This window comes from Corvus kubaryi, unplaced genomic scaffold (assembly GCF_017639235.1).
Source record: "Corvus kubaryi isolate FWS band 111438036 unplaced genomic scaffold, C.kubaryi_AGA036_p1.0 split3-73, whole genome shotgun sequence".
NCBI classification, from domain to species: Eukaryota; Metazoa; Chordata; class Aves; order Passeriformes; family Corvidae; genus Corvus; species Corvus kubaryi.
The window spans coordinates 43221272-43235496 of NW_024582091.1; the positions used below are offsets into that span (position 1 = coordinate 43221272).

The 14225-nt window shown below is 42.1% G+C and overlaps 1 protein-coding gene across 2 annotated transcripts in view; it reads left to right on the forward strand.

Moving 5' to 3' along the window:
- The window catches only part of TXLNB (taxilin beta), a 36335-nt gene extending 22455 nt beyond the window's left edge, over positions 1-13880 (forward strand). For both annotated transcript variants that reach the window (XM_042017042.1, XM_042017043.1), the window contains 4 exons: positions 2165-2239; positions 7472-7564; positions 8682-8777; positions 9865-13880. In XM_042017042.1, coding sequence (XP_041872976.1) covers positions 2165-2239; positions 7472-7564; positions 8682-8777; positions 9865-10662 — 1062 coding nt within the window. In that variant the 3' untranslated portion in view covers positions 10663-13880. The remainder of the gene's footprint in view (positions 1-2164; positions 2240-7471; positions 7565-8681; positions 8778-9864) is intronic.
- The last annotated feature ends 345 nt before the right edge of the window (positions 13881-14225 follow it).

Sequence of the window (14225 nt, forward strand, 5' to 3'; positions counted from 1 at the left end):
GTTTTCTCCCAGCTTGGTGTTTGCAGATGACCTCAGGCTGCATAAGAATGCGTGCTAATTTGAGCAAGCCTCTCTGTGGCTTGCTTCCATTACAGAAGAGTTTATTAACTCTTGGATTTTTACTGACTGCAGAAGCTATGTGGGTCAATAAGAGAGAGGGATTTCATTAAGAGGCAAAAGAAGCAATATTTCTTTGCCTTCTCTGTTCATCTGTTACGCTGCGGCCAAAGACATGGTGCAGGAGGTGGGATCTTTTAATTATTCCAGTCACAGTGCGTATGGAGGTAACCCTAGCTGAGATTAAAGCAATACAGATAAAAGCCCAGTTCTTGGAAGCAATGACTGGTATAGAGACTGGGTAGCTCTGAAGGTTTTCAAATGACTTTTCATTAAATCATTCAAACCCTATAAATTCTAAAAAGCACTCTAAAAAAGTAGATATCAAAGAAAGGTGAAACTTAAAAATCCAGATTTCATCAAAACTTTAAAAAAATTGATTTTTTTTTTACATATGTAAAGCATACCCTCTTCCGAGAAAATAAATGAATGAACTGATGCTCATTTAACCCACACCAGCTCTTTTTACTGGCTATGGCACAACCTATTTGAAATTTTAATCAACAAGATCTGAATTCAAGAACTTGATTTATCTCCATTGAACCAAACATCAAATTAAATTCTCAAAATAAATATTAAGAGGCAGGTATAAAACAAATACAATACGACGTTTCTTCATAATTGAGCTGTAAAACATTCTTGTCTAGGAAACTTTAGATGGCAAAAATTCAGTGCGTCCAAATCAAAAGGGAGAATTGATGGAAGAAATATTTTTTCTAGAGCTAATATATATATGTTTATATGTCTAATTCAGATAGTCTCTGTGCCACAAACAGCTGGAAGCAGTCAGCATTTTAGGGTTCATCCTCAGCTCTTTTACCGGGTGGTATTTGCATAGTTTACATGTGTTATTTCCAATAAAATATTGAGAATAAAAGTTTTTACTGGGGATCAAATACATTTTCTGCATGTGCTTCTACTCACCTTTCAGTTCCAGTACAAGTAAGATCCACTGACGTACACAATCCTTTTAATTTTCAATATATTTTTAGAGCCCAGCTGTGCTATTTTAAATACAATTTACAGTACAATTTAAGTACAATTTAATGCAACAGAGCAAAATCCTGTGGTAAAATAACTTCTTTATGTCTCCTTTCTCAAGCTATCATTAGCATTATTTTTCTAAAATGTATTTGGCCTGACTAATAAAACACTTTACAAATGTTTGGTAGACAACAGGGACATTTCTTTAACACTTCGGTAAATGTTCCCTGCTTTCAGATTAAACCAATTGCTAAAATACTACTGTGTACTACTAGTACAGCACTACTGTGTGGAAGTGCTGGCTCAGAACTGTAGCTAGGAAAGGTCTCTGCACGCCTCATTGCTACAATTCATTCAGCCTCAACCAATCCTCCACCTGCTCTATCTGCAGCCTGCACGCCAGAATGTGATTTTGCCAATCACCTTGGAGTAGGGAATCACACCTTCCCAGGAGCAGCCAGGCAAGAAACTGCAGTCAAGCTCCTCCTGGGCTGCCTACTTAACCCGAGACATTTATCACCCTGAGCTGGAATTCTCCACTTGCCAATGCAAACAGAGCCCAGAGATAACAGACAGCACAAAATTTATGACATTTACTATGCACTGGCTTTCTGAAAACGTGCAGATTTTTTTGAGGCAGGTCTGACTGTGACAATACCCACATGCTAAGTCATGGTCATTATTGCAAAAGGAAGTTTGCCATTCACTGGAGAGCAGGAATTTGGCTGGAGCTGTGCTGAAATGAACATGCCAGAAAGTACCATAACCATTCTCTAGAAGTCTGGTGAAGATATGATTAAATACCACACTTCTTATAGCCCGCTGTACTGCACACTTAATTCCAAGTAGGTTTTGAACTCCTATTCAAATATGCCTTTGGAACCCGTATAGCCTGTCCCGTATCTCAGGATAATACAAAATACTCTGTCTTACCTAACTGCTCTAACTATATTCACCTGAAAGCTAGATCACTCCTTATCATAGTAAGAGTAGCTGGAGGATGAGGATTTCCAGCTGATAAACTAGGGACCTAACAGTTTTCTCTCTGTCGCCCAAAACACAGCTCCTGAACCAAGCTGCAGAATGGAAGCTCCAGGCCAAAATGTTAAAGGAGCAAGAGACTGTCCTACAGGCACAGGTGACGTAGGAGAGGTGATTGCATGGTGTGCCTTTGTTTGCCAGTTTTTAACCCATGAGGCACATTCCAGGTAAAGTATCCAAACTACTCTCTGTGTATTCCTTCTAGCCTCATTCTACATCCCATAGACTATTGCAAAGGAAGCAGGTTATTTTCAAGCCAACTGTAAGGTAATGCCCATACTGCAAATCATACTCTGACAAGTGGGTTGTTTAGTCTAAAGAAGAGAAGAGAAGGCCCAGGGGAGACCCTTTTGCAATTTTTTGCTATTTAAAAGAGGTTTATAATGATGGAGAGAGACTATTTGCCAGAGCATGTGATAGGACAAGACGTAACAGTTTTGAAGTGAAAGAAGAGAGATTTATATTAGATATGAGGAAGAAATGCATTGCTGGGAGGATGGTGAGACACTGGAAAAGGCTGTCCAGAGAAGCTGTGGATTCCCCATCCCTGGTAGTGTACAAGGCTGTCTGGATGGGGCTTGAAGCAACCTGATCAGTGAAAAGTGTCCCTGCCTAAGGCAGGAGGACTGAACTATGTGATCTTTAAAGGTCCCTTCCGACCCTAATCATTCTATGTGCTATGATTTATGAGTGTATATAGTACTCAACCACAGAACAACGTGTGTGCCTCAATTATTCACCATAACTACCCTTCAGGCAGGTTTCTAATACAGCAAATCACTGAAGCACATATGAATCAGGAAACATGTTTACCAAACTGGAGCTGCTGTGTCCATATGCTTTTATGGACTGGGGTGCAAAAGCATCATTTTCACTAACTTTAACAGGAATTCTGTCTACTAAGGGCTTATAGAAAGGGGTCTCTAGAATTTCAGTGCTTAATTGTAATTTGAAACTTTCAATAAAATAAAATTACTCACCAAAATTACACCAGCAGTCAAGCTGGAGTGAAAGACAGTAAAACCAAGAAATAGGCAGAATATACTACACTTTGGGAGCAATGCAACAATCAACCTTGAATAGTCAAGTGAGACCTTGAATCGATGAATGAGAACACTAGATGACATTAAAAGGAGAGAGTATCAGTAGATTTTTCTAGATTTAAGAAACACTTATGTAGATTTATCTTCCTTGACCTGTCTGTGAGAAAGATTCCCCTCTAGCAGAACCTTGAGGGAGGTGGTGTCAGTCCATCAGCCCCTCTTGCAGCTGCCAATCTCCTCACCCATCAAGAAGCACCCTCCTAGCCCTTGCTCACAGTTAATCATACAGGCAAGTTGTCCCAGCTTTTCCCTTGCAGATGGTCTAATTGTTACCTGTTGAGCAGCCAAGAAATACTGGTGTTAAACTGATAACTTGGAAACATGTTAAGAGGGGTTTTGTTTTTCACATGTTTATTCAATGGCTGAGATAAGCCAGTGGCACACTGAAGAACATCATATAAACTGCTGCTGACAATAGATTGACAGGTCCTGCAATCAAACCTCAAAGGCAATCAAACCTCAAACTGAGTCTGTCCCGACTGCAAACCTGCTCCTGATTTTCTCAGAGTGGTTTTAATTAAACTTTCATGTTCAACCAGAAGAAAAAAAAAAAATATGCAGGCAGACCTCTGTAGCCAGTTTAATGAAACTGGAGGTATTGATAAAGACTAGAATATATTAGGCACACATTTGAAACAGAAAAAGTGTTTTCAGAAAAACCTAGTCAAGTAAGTCTGTAAAGGCATTGAGAATACACGTGCCCCTTGCAGACTTGTACAGACAAAAATTAGGTGATTCACTTCCTGAAATGAAACATGCAGTTAGGTGTGTTGCTCAAGTGTGAGAGCTCTGTCACTTACACCTCAGCTGGGAATAATAACATTATTAGTATTATATTTTTAAATTTTTATTATTTCCTCTATGGTAGCACCAAAGGACCTCCCTCATGGACCAGATGCTATCATGCAGGGTGTTGTGCAAGTGCAGAACAGAAAGAGCATAAAGAGTTCCTTGATGCAAACAACACAAAACAATAAATAGATATTATGTGCCATCCCTGGAAGTGTTCCAGGACAGGTAGGATGGGACACTGAGCAACCTGGTCTAGTGGAAGGTGTCCCTGCCCATTGCAGGGATGGTCTTTGGGGTCCCTTCCAACACAAGACTTTCTATGATTTCTATGATTCCATGAGGAACAGATGCATGGAAATTTAAGAGAAGACAGTGGGTCAGTGAGATAGGGAGAAGCCATAACATAACCTTCACAGTGAGATATTACTCTGTTTCAGAGGAGGTGATGAACACCCACTGCTTCCTTGAGCTGGAAAGAACTGGGGACATCCTGTTCATGCCAGCCTGTCTCTGGGTGGCACAATGTGCCTGAGAGAGCCAAATCTGGCGCTCCAAATGGTGACAGGGATCTGGCACTATCTGAGGGGGTACACCCAAACTGTGGTGCTGCTTCCCAGGATGCTGCATGCTCTCCCCAGGCATGATGCTTAGGCAGACTATTTTAGCTTCACACACTGGAACAAAATAAAAATATAAAAGTCAGTCGAGACCTTTAGTGCAACCACTAGGCCATGGCAACCAAGAAGAACATAACAAGGCCAAAGGGGTGTCCCCACTGTAGCACCCTCTCAGCATGGCAATGCTGAGGTGCCCCCACTTCCCAAGGCCTTGCACTCACAGCTGTGCTGCCTCTGCCCTCCCTGCCCACACAGTCCTGCTGGATGCAGCAAGGGGGTCCTCATCTCCCTGACCTCGGAGCACAGGTACATGCTCCTAGTGAGAGACATCTCTCACAGCCTGTTCCCAGACACTATGAAAATATTCCTTTATTATTCAGCTTTAAATTGCAGAAGCTGTTCTTGGTGCTATGGTGCTGCCTAGGGCCCCAGCTGAGGTCAGAGCTTGCCCTGTTCAAACGTTAAAGGTTTTTGACCTAATTAAACAATACGCAAAAATTGGAAGGGAAAGCAGAGACAGAATTGAGGTGAGTTTTTTTAAAACAGACCTGGGCTAGGAGCCTCAGTTGTCTGACTCCCACCCCTGCTCCATCACCTGGCTTTGGGATGCTCAGGCATTTCTCCTTAGAGCTATGACATCTCTTCCAAATGTCAGTGTTCCACTGATACACTTGGTATCAGTGTCCCACTTAGGCTGTGGAACTTGGGCTGCTAAGACAAATCCCTCTGAGTTTTTGTTTGTGCCTAGGTCACAGCTCTGGCTACAGCCTTGTATAAATTCAGACAGGCAAGCTCCACACCAGCTAGCTCTGATATTGGCACCACCGAGCACTCCGTATGGGTTAACCTATATGAAGACCATAAGTCTTCACCCAGCTCCATGGGGTAGGGTGAAGCCAGAGCCCTCCTCACAGCCTCCAAAGCCCTTACAACCCAGGTTGTACTTAGCTAGAACACATCCACTGTACTTTGCATTGGGGCACCATAACAACTATCTTGAACGAACATGATACATAATTGATGATACCTAATTTCAAAATCAGAATTAAAGCCACCCCACTATTAGCAGCATTCTGTAAATCTTCTTTTCCTCAGTAACTGCACAGAAGTATGAGAGGAGGGGGTGAGTTAGCTGGCACCACACTAAAGAAAAGCTTCTAGATAATCCTTTATCCAGCTCCCTGCTGGTGTGGAGAGAGAGGGCAACCAGCTTCCACCCACACACCGGAATACTGCAGGCTGCTCTTGAACCTCCCAATGCTCTGCACCCACCCTGCCTCAGCCACCACATGTGACACCATTACTTTCCCTAAGAGCTCCCAGGCTGGATAGATTAAATGTCTGATCACCTAAACACTGCTGGGACCAGAAGGTTCCGACCACTGTTCTGGCACCAGAAGGAAGGGAACAAGCTGGAGCTGGTCTTCTTTTCCAAAGGAAGAAAAACCACCAAACAAACAAACAAACAAAAAAGCCCCACCAAACAAAAAAAAAAAAAAAACAAAAACCAAACCAACCAAACAAACAAAACAACCAGAAAAAGTTGAAAACAAGAAAATCTTACAGAAAAACTAACCTCAGATCTTTAGAACATTTGTTCCCCCAAAACCATCTGATGATTTTAGATACAAAAAAAAAAGTAATAATGACAAAATACAGCCACAGATGAACTTTCACAGGGCTGCCAGGTATAAACTGATAGCAAAATATGGAGCTCTGGTAGTCTGAAATGCTGCCACATTGCAACAGAACTTTCTTCTGCTCTGCTTCATGAAGTGAAACTGGCAGAAGAGGCTGGCTGTGGATGGCTTTCTCTGTCTTTGTTGGCCTTGCCTACAGCTGCAGTCCAAAACAGAGCTGACAAGGTGCTCTCTCAGCTCACTCAGGCTGTGGTGCAGGGATGCATCTTGAAGGAATCCAGTGCAGAGTCACTGTGGTGTGAAAGTGAAGGGTGGGCTTTGCTTACATGCCAGATAACATAGAAAGACACTCCTCTTGAACAGGGGAGTCCAGTGAAGCACATCAAGCACTGCCTGTGCAGCTCCTGGCCACAGCCGGAGCCATCAGGTGGAAAGATGGAAGAGCGGGACGGCAGCGTGATGTGGGGATGCCTCTCCCCCAGCTCACTTGGACATCAAAAGCATCATAGCCAGGGTAGCACCCAGCTCCCAGCCTGGCTGGAGGAGTAATCCACAAGGCAGGTGAACAGCCAGGTAGCCAGGCAGTATTGAGATCCTCTGTCCGGGCTGAAACCCCCAGGTTAAAGCTGGGGTTTGGGGATGTCTGCATGGTGAAGCAAGGCTTAGAGCTCAGGCACAGCTCTGCTCACGCTGGCTCCCACCTTGAGTTAATCCCACTGAATGGTCCTGCATAGCATCAGTGGTTGGACCAGCTCAGATTAGTCCTTGCCCATGGAAGTGGGCCAGGGATCAAACCAAGGAAAATGTTTTCAGAAGTCTTGATATCTACAGAATTACTTTTTTTTTGGGCACTCTGTATAGAGACACCACAGCTGCAACATTCAGGAGAACAGGGCATCCATAATTCCCAGGTACTTTTAAAATCACTTGCCTGGCTCTTTCTATTCTTACTCAGTTTACCTTTCTGCAGTAGAGGAATCATAGTAGTTTGCAACCATAAAAAAATGCATAGAGTTTCTCTTCCCTGATGTTTGTGCTTCATGGTCTCCAAACAGAAGCTAATTTCCATGTCCAAACACAATACTTATTTTATTATCTTCTACCAAAGTAGAAGTTCACCATCCTGGATGTTCTGAAATTACTGAGTGATTTTTTTTTTTTCTCTCTGTTAATACAGATCACTCTCTACTCTGAAAGGTTTGAAGAATTTCAGAAAACATTGACCAAAAGCAATGAAGTGTTTGCCACATTCAAACAGGAGATGGAAAAAGTGAGTAGGAGCTCATGCTTAAACTCTGTAATTGATAGTTTGTTTTTAGATTCTGATATTTCTTACTGTAATAATTCTATCTGAGATGGGACCATTTCTGCACATTTTGAAGAATAATCTCATCAACATTGAAATAAGATTTAGGACACACTCAGCCACAAGTGACAGCAGGTTAGATTTCAGCTCTGCAAGCTGAACAGCAGAAAGGAGCACAGAAAGCTCTCCGTTTTAGCTAAAACTGAAAATGCCTGGAAGAATAAACATTTTACATAAAATCTAATGTGGTGGTTGGGTACAGATCCCTAAGACATACCAGAGGGGGAGTCTGGAGCCACATTTATCAGACCATGTTCCCAGGAGTGAACTTCTGGATGACTGACACTGGTACAGAGAGTTTGACATAGGCTACATATCTTTCTACCTGAGTGTGTAGGCAGAGCTGAAGCCCACCAACCCCTTTCCACCATATGGAAACAGTCCAACAAACAGTTTCCTTGGAGCTGGGGTTCTTATTTCCTGTGATGAATGGGAGTTAAAACCCCATTCCCATCCACATGTTGTACCTGCTTTCATAATTAACAGCGTTCTGCTCTGCCACCAAGGCTCAAAATCCTCATGCCCTGATCCCGGCAGCCTCTAATGATTCTTCACAGAGAGTTCTGTCTGCAGAAAACAGAAGGGAAAATGGTGCTATTTAGCTAGTGGTGTGTTTTGGAGGTAGTATAGAGGGGTGCCTAATCCAGGGGGAACTTGCCTGGCCTCGATGGCTCAGAAGAGCCCATCTTTAACTTCCCAGCAATCTAACACTGTGGTTGGGTAAAGAGACGAAGATTCCACCATTGCTTTGCCTTTTGTTTTTGTGGTAGTTTGTATGCTGGAAGTTGGCTATAATCAGTTGGTTCTACTTTTGGGACTACAGACTAGAGGCTGAAAGTTATATAGCAGCTACTTAAAATGAAATCCATCCCTTAACATAAATTATTACTTAGCACAGACACTACAGCTGCTGGTAGAAGAGTTATGAGTAGGGCCAAAGACTTGAATAAAGGGGCTGCCCTAATTTCATCTGCACCATGGAATTTCTGTTGTGATTCAGCTTTTCTTCCTGATTCTATAGATGACAAAGAAAATGAAGAAGCTGGAAAAGGATACTGCTACATGGAAATCCAGGTTTGAGAACTGTAACAGAGCATTACTGGACATGATTGAAGAGGTGAGCAGTCTTTCCCATATCAAGATGCATCCTTTTCCCCACATAAAGCTTTAACCAGGAGATGAGATAACCTGAAACTGCCAGAAGTCAGTGAAAAGTTTCTTCTTGAATGTAAGGATCTCTCTTTCAAGCTACCTTGACAATTGGATGTCTTTAAGGAAAAAGACAATCCCAGCTGCTAGGGCTTTTAAATTGTGCAGGCATTCACTACATCCATGATAAACTGAATTATGTAACTCTGAATTTTAAGTGCTCTAAAAATGGGTGATTCTTAATGCTCTCCCATAGAAGCAAATTGGCATTAGTTCACTTCATGCTACTTTCTGCATAAGAGCATCTACCCAGGGAATTAATGTGTTCTAGCTAATGAACTTTAAAATCATGCCTTTCATTAACTTCCTGTGTAGTCAAACTCAAAGAGTCAAAAGCAAGTATTGTGTCTCACCATACCTTTAAATGTGCCGTCCCAGGGGCATTGCAAAGGAAGTTCATAAGCACATTGGAACTCATTCAAAGAAGGTAAGAGGCTGCCTGAAATTTCACCCCAAACATATGCTGAACTTGGACCAGATCTTTCTGGTTAGCTTTGTAGCTCTGTGCTATTGCTACTTCGATTTCTGTATCTCTTGTTTCCTCACTGGGTGTAGAAAATGCTTCAATTCAGGATGCTCTCACAGAACCCAGAAGCAAGATAAACAAAAAATATAAAGCAGCTTGTTTTTCTCCAAATTCACACACACACCTACCAAAAGTCCAAGTAGGCTTTTGGATGCTTATCTGTATGGACATCCACTATGCTTTTCCATCTCTCCACATCATCAGTAGGTATTCCTGCAAATGTATTTGAGTGAAATTGATCTGAATATGTATGCAGAATGTTAATACACTGTAGTTACAGGGATGAATTTCCTCTTGAAGCTTTCCAAAAGACCAGAGTTATTGAAGAGCAGTTGGTGAAAGCCAGCCACCTGGCAGCATCCTCTGAGGGCTGCTTAGATCTCAAATTATTTCCTAATTGCCAGTTCCACTAATGAATTGTATGCACCCAAACTGAGCCTGTACCTTTGCCTGATGTCTTTGTCTACAGAAAGCCATGAGGTCCAAGGAATATGAGTGCTTCGTGCTGAAAATCCAGAGGCTAGAGAACCTTTGCCGTGCTCTGCAGGAAGAGAGGAATGAATTGTACAAAAAAATAAAGCAAGCACAGTTCCCAGAAGAGGTGAATGGAAACAGCATCTTAGAAGAAGAAGAAGATGATGACACTGATACAACCCCTTCCTCCTCTGAGCAGGCAAGCATTGAGCTGCATGAGAGTGACAAGAGGATGCTGAAGCAGCTGGCTGAAGCTTTCAGGGTGTCCCACAAGGCAGAGGAGTCCCTCCCAAGCAACAGCAGCAATCCAGAGACCTGTGACACTCAAACATGCAGTGCCATCCTGCTGCCAGAATCCCCTGCTCTTCTCCTTCCACATTCAGAGGCTGGGAATCACTGTGAGCAGCCCAGCACAAGCACACCAACACCCACTGAACGCACACCAGCACCCACTGAAAGTATGACAGAGGCCACCAAGGATGTGTCAAAGCCCACCAAAAGCATGCCCTCACTTCCAGACAGGGTGCTAACACCCACAGAAAGTGTGCCAATGCCTCCCGAGAGTGTGCTAGTACCCACTGGGAATATGCCAACACCCACTGAAAGCATGCCAGCAACCCCCGAAAACGTACCAACACCCACACAAAGCACACCCACTCCCCTTGAGAATACGCCAGGACCCATTCATTGTCCACCAAAAGCTGCAGAATGTGCAGATGACCCAGGAGATACAGCTGTCCAAGGTCAGTCTGCAGAGCAAACAGGGGACACAGACATGGAAGCAGTGGACTGAAGACACCATGTTTCCAGGATTGTCTTCTGTAAACCAGAGCTCTGCTTTGTCCTCTAAATTGAGACCTTTTTTTTTTTTAAAGAAACAAAAATTGGTTCCTAAAACACACTCATGTATCTGTATGCAAATGTAATGCACTTCTCTTTGCTACCACTATCCAGTAATAATGGTCTGCCAATTTTGCAGTCCTTCATCTGCTTGAAGTATAATATTTTCTTAATGACATGAAAATACAATGAAATCACAGGATCTTTTTTTCCCAGGCATGATGAGTCATCTCATTCAGCAAAATAATTTTAGTGTTGCAGTACCATGTTTCCAAAACCATTGCAATTCTCATCCATATATTTAAAGACTCACGATTAATTCTATTTGTTTTGACATTGCATAAAAGATGGCCTACTTGGACACACAAGTGATTTTAGTAAATGAGGTGAAATGAATCTGTAATTACAAAGTAAAATAGTGAAAGTATAAATGTGGTCAGCCATATCCACGGAGCAGTTCAACAACCAGAGGTGAATTTTCGGGCAAGGAAATGACCACTCAGCACTGTAGCCTAAATACCCACAAGCTTTCAGCCTTACCTTCCATTGGTCTTTCCTGCTCAGTGTTCTAGAATAGGTTTTGTTTTCAACAGAACTACAGGGAAAGGAAAAAGATCTTTTCTAGATTCCCATAAAATAACTGAAAATAACATCAATTTCCAAACTGATAGCAATTTCCAAGGTAGGGGGTCACAACTCTCTGTCTCATCCAATAAAAAACTGCTACACTGTCATACTGTTTGGAATCACAAGCCCAACAGTGGTGATCATGCCTGTTTCCAGCTCACAAATGAGATTAGAAATTCAGAAGTTGGTTGCAGATCCCAGTTTCTAGGCAAGGAGCAGAAAGCAGAGGGGAAGGTACCAGGATGTATTCCAGAAGAATAATCCTGAGATCATGCTTCTGGATGGTGCAGTCCCTCCCAGTTACAGCCACATGAACCACAGCTTCCTCCTGGCACTGCTGCATGTGCTAATGCTCCCAGCAGAAGGATGAGAACACTTGCCTGTCACCCCATTCTAGAAGCAGAGCACAAGTCAATAACCCAGAAGCAAAGAGGAACCAGGAAAGTAGAAATATCTCTCACAGACACCTCCAGGGGCTGGCTATATTCTCATCCCCTTATCTTGTCTAACCGGCTCTTCCCATCTGCCTGCCAACAACTCTTGCTTAATAATGTAGCCACCTTGCCAGAAACTGGTTTATTCTGGTGCCAAGAACAGAGATGAAGAAGGAAGGAGGAAAGAGAGGGTACCTACCCAGACAGCTCTACTGTCTCAAGCAAGGAGAGTAAGGAGGCTTTTAGAAAGAAAGTTTTAAAAATCCTGTGGACACATTCCTTGTTTCTCATCTCCTTCCTCTGAATTCCATCCAGGCCTTTCAGAGTCTCAGCTGGATAGCTTAAGAATTTGAAAAGGGCAATTAAACTCTTGTTTAAAGATGTTTAGAAGTTGAAAAGGGAAATATTAAAATCAAAGAAACCCATGCTTATAGACCGATCCCAAGAAGACCCTGAAGACGAAGTGACTCATTCAAGCCAAAGTTGAAATACACATGAACCATGAGGAAAGATGTCATTTTTGGCAGACCATGGGAAACAGTGGCCATAGAGTCCTTCCAGCATGCCACCCTCCTAAAATGGGGTTTGAATCTTTGCTTACTGCCAACATGGTTCCTACTCTGGTTAAATATGCATGTGCACTGTTTGGTCCAGCCTTTTCCAGAGCTAACTCTTGGAGTATACAGAGTGTAAGTTGTCACACTGTGTTTGGATATGGCCTGTAGCTATTATCGGTACAGTTTTCAAGTGTGAATGCTTTATGTTAGATAACAAGACCTGCAGGATTTATCTCATGTCTTTAATCATCTGAAAGTAGATAATGTGAGTCGTAGTTATCTTAAGCTCCTTTTATAAGCCTTTTACAGTGAAGAAGAAAAAGCATCTTTTGAGGACAAGTTATCTCATGGTAAGACTGGCAGCCAAGTCAGAAGGAATTACTTTCTCTCTGAAGACGATATTTCTCTTCAGATTCTAGAGCCAGCCTAACACAACAAATTTAAATTTAATATGCCTACTGTTAGGTATCTAAATTAGGCAACATGAATCCCATCAAATATCCAGATTCAAAGCCCTAAGCGAATGGCCATCTCTAAAAACCAAGCCAGTTATGTGCCTGTGAAAACATTAATCTGTAACAAATCTTTATCCTAAGATAAAAAGTTATACTCACCTGATACACTTTTTTTAGTTTCCATTGACTGAAGTTGGTAGAAATATAGTTTCCATTACAAGTTTTGTTTGTTGTTAGGGTGACTTTTAAAATTGATGCAATTTATGTACTTGTTAATGTTTTGGGGGTTTTAATTCTTGATCTTGTTTGATTCTGTTGCCATTTTAGTAACTACCTGCATGAAACCAACTTATTTTTCTTTAAATAGGCCCTTCTTTTTCTTCAAATAGTCTTCAGTTGTTGATGTTTTCTTATACATTCAAATGTTCAATAATAATGGCCTTGCAACTTTAGATTGGTTCCATTTTGCATAATCATTATGGTCACATCTTTAATTATGTAACTGATGTCTCATACCTTCCAACTTCAGCGAGCAGGGAGACAAGGATCCTGCAGATAAAAACTTCCTACATAGTTATGATTTATTCTTACAGCATCATTCCTCATGAATAAATACATAGTCTTCTGGGAAAATTACTCCCCCTCTATTCCACCTTCCTCATTTTTGCCCTTGTAATTCTAACACTGCACTCACATACTTGCAATTCCTATTACTATGAGTTTCTCTCACATACCTGTTGCTTCTCTTCTTTAATACCATGTACCAACTGCATTTTATCCCAGCAGTTTCCTGCTCATTTTCAGTGCACACATACAACACTGAAAGCACAGGAGAGTGACCTTTATACCTTTTAGTTTCAGGATTTGGTTTCATGTGTTTACAAGGAATAGGAATTGTAGGGAAAATTCTGGCTGATCCCAGGCTGCAAAGAGCATTTAGAGTCAAACTGTGGGGATGGTTTATGTATAATCTCACAGCCTGTAGAGCTGTGGAAGGCTGTAGTACCCTCATAGTGGTGGAAAATCTGTAAAATTTAACCAAGCACCTGTTAATCATCCACTGCATCAGACTGGAAGATTAAATCACCATCACCATGACAGGTTCCTGTGTGCTAACCTTCATTTTCTCATTCTTCTTCAACATTAATTCCTGGCCTCCCTTGCTCTTTTCTTCCACTGTACCCTATATAAAACTGACTCTGCACAGTATCGGTGTCCTTGTGAAAAGCCTTTGGGATGGCAGTCTGCACAACAGCTCTGCTGCACTTCCCTCAAGGTGCCTCTGCACTCAAGGCACAGAAACCCACAACACTTCTGTGGTCATCTGGAGGCAGCAAGTGGCAGTGAGACGTGTCTCCCCAGTGTTCATCATTATCATCATTATTCTACTAATCTGGTAGTCTCACCAGTCCTGGTGTGTTCTGTGATTGCCTCCTTCAGTTT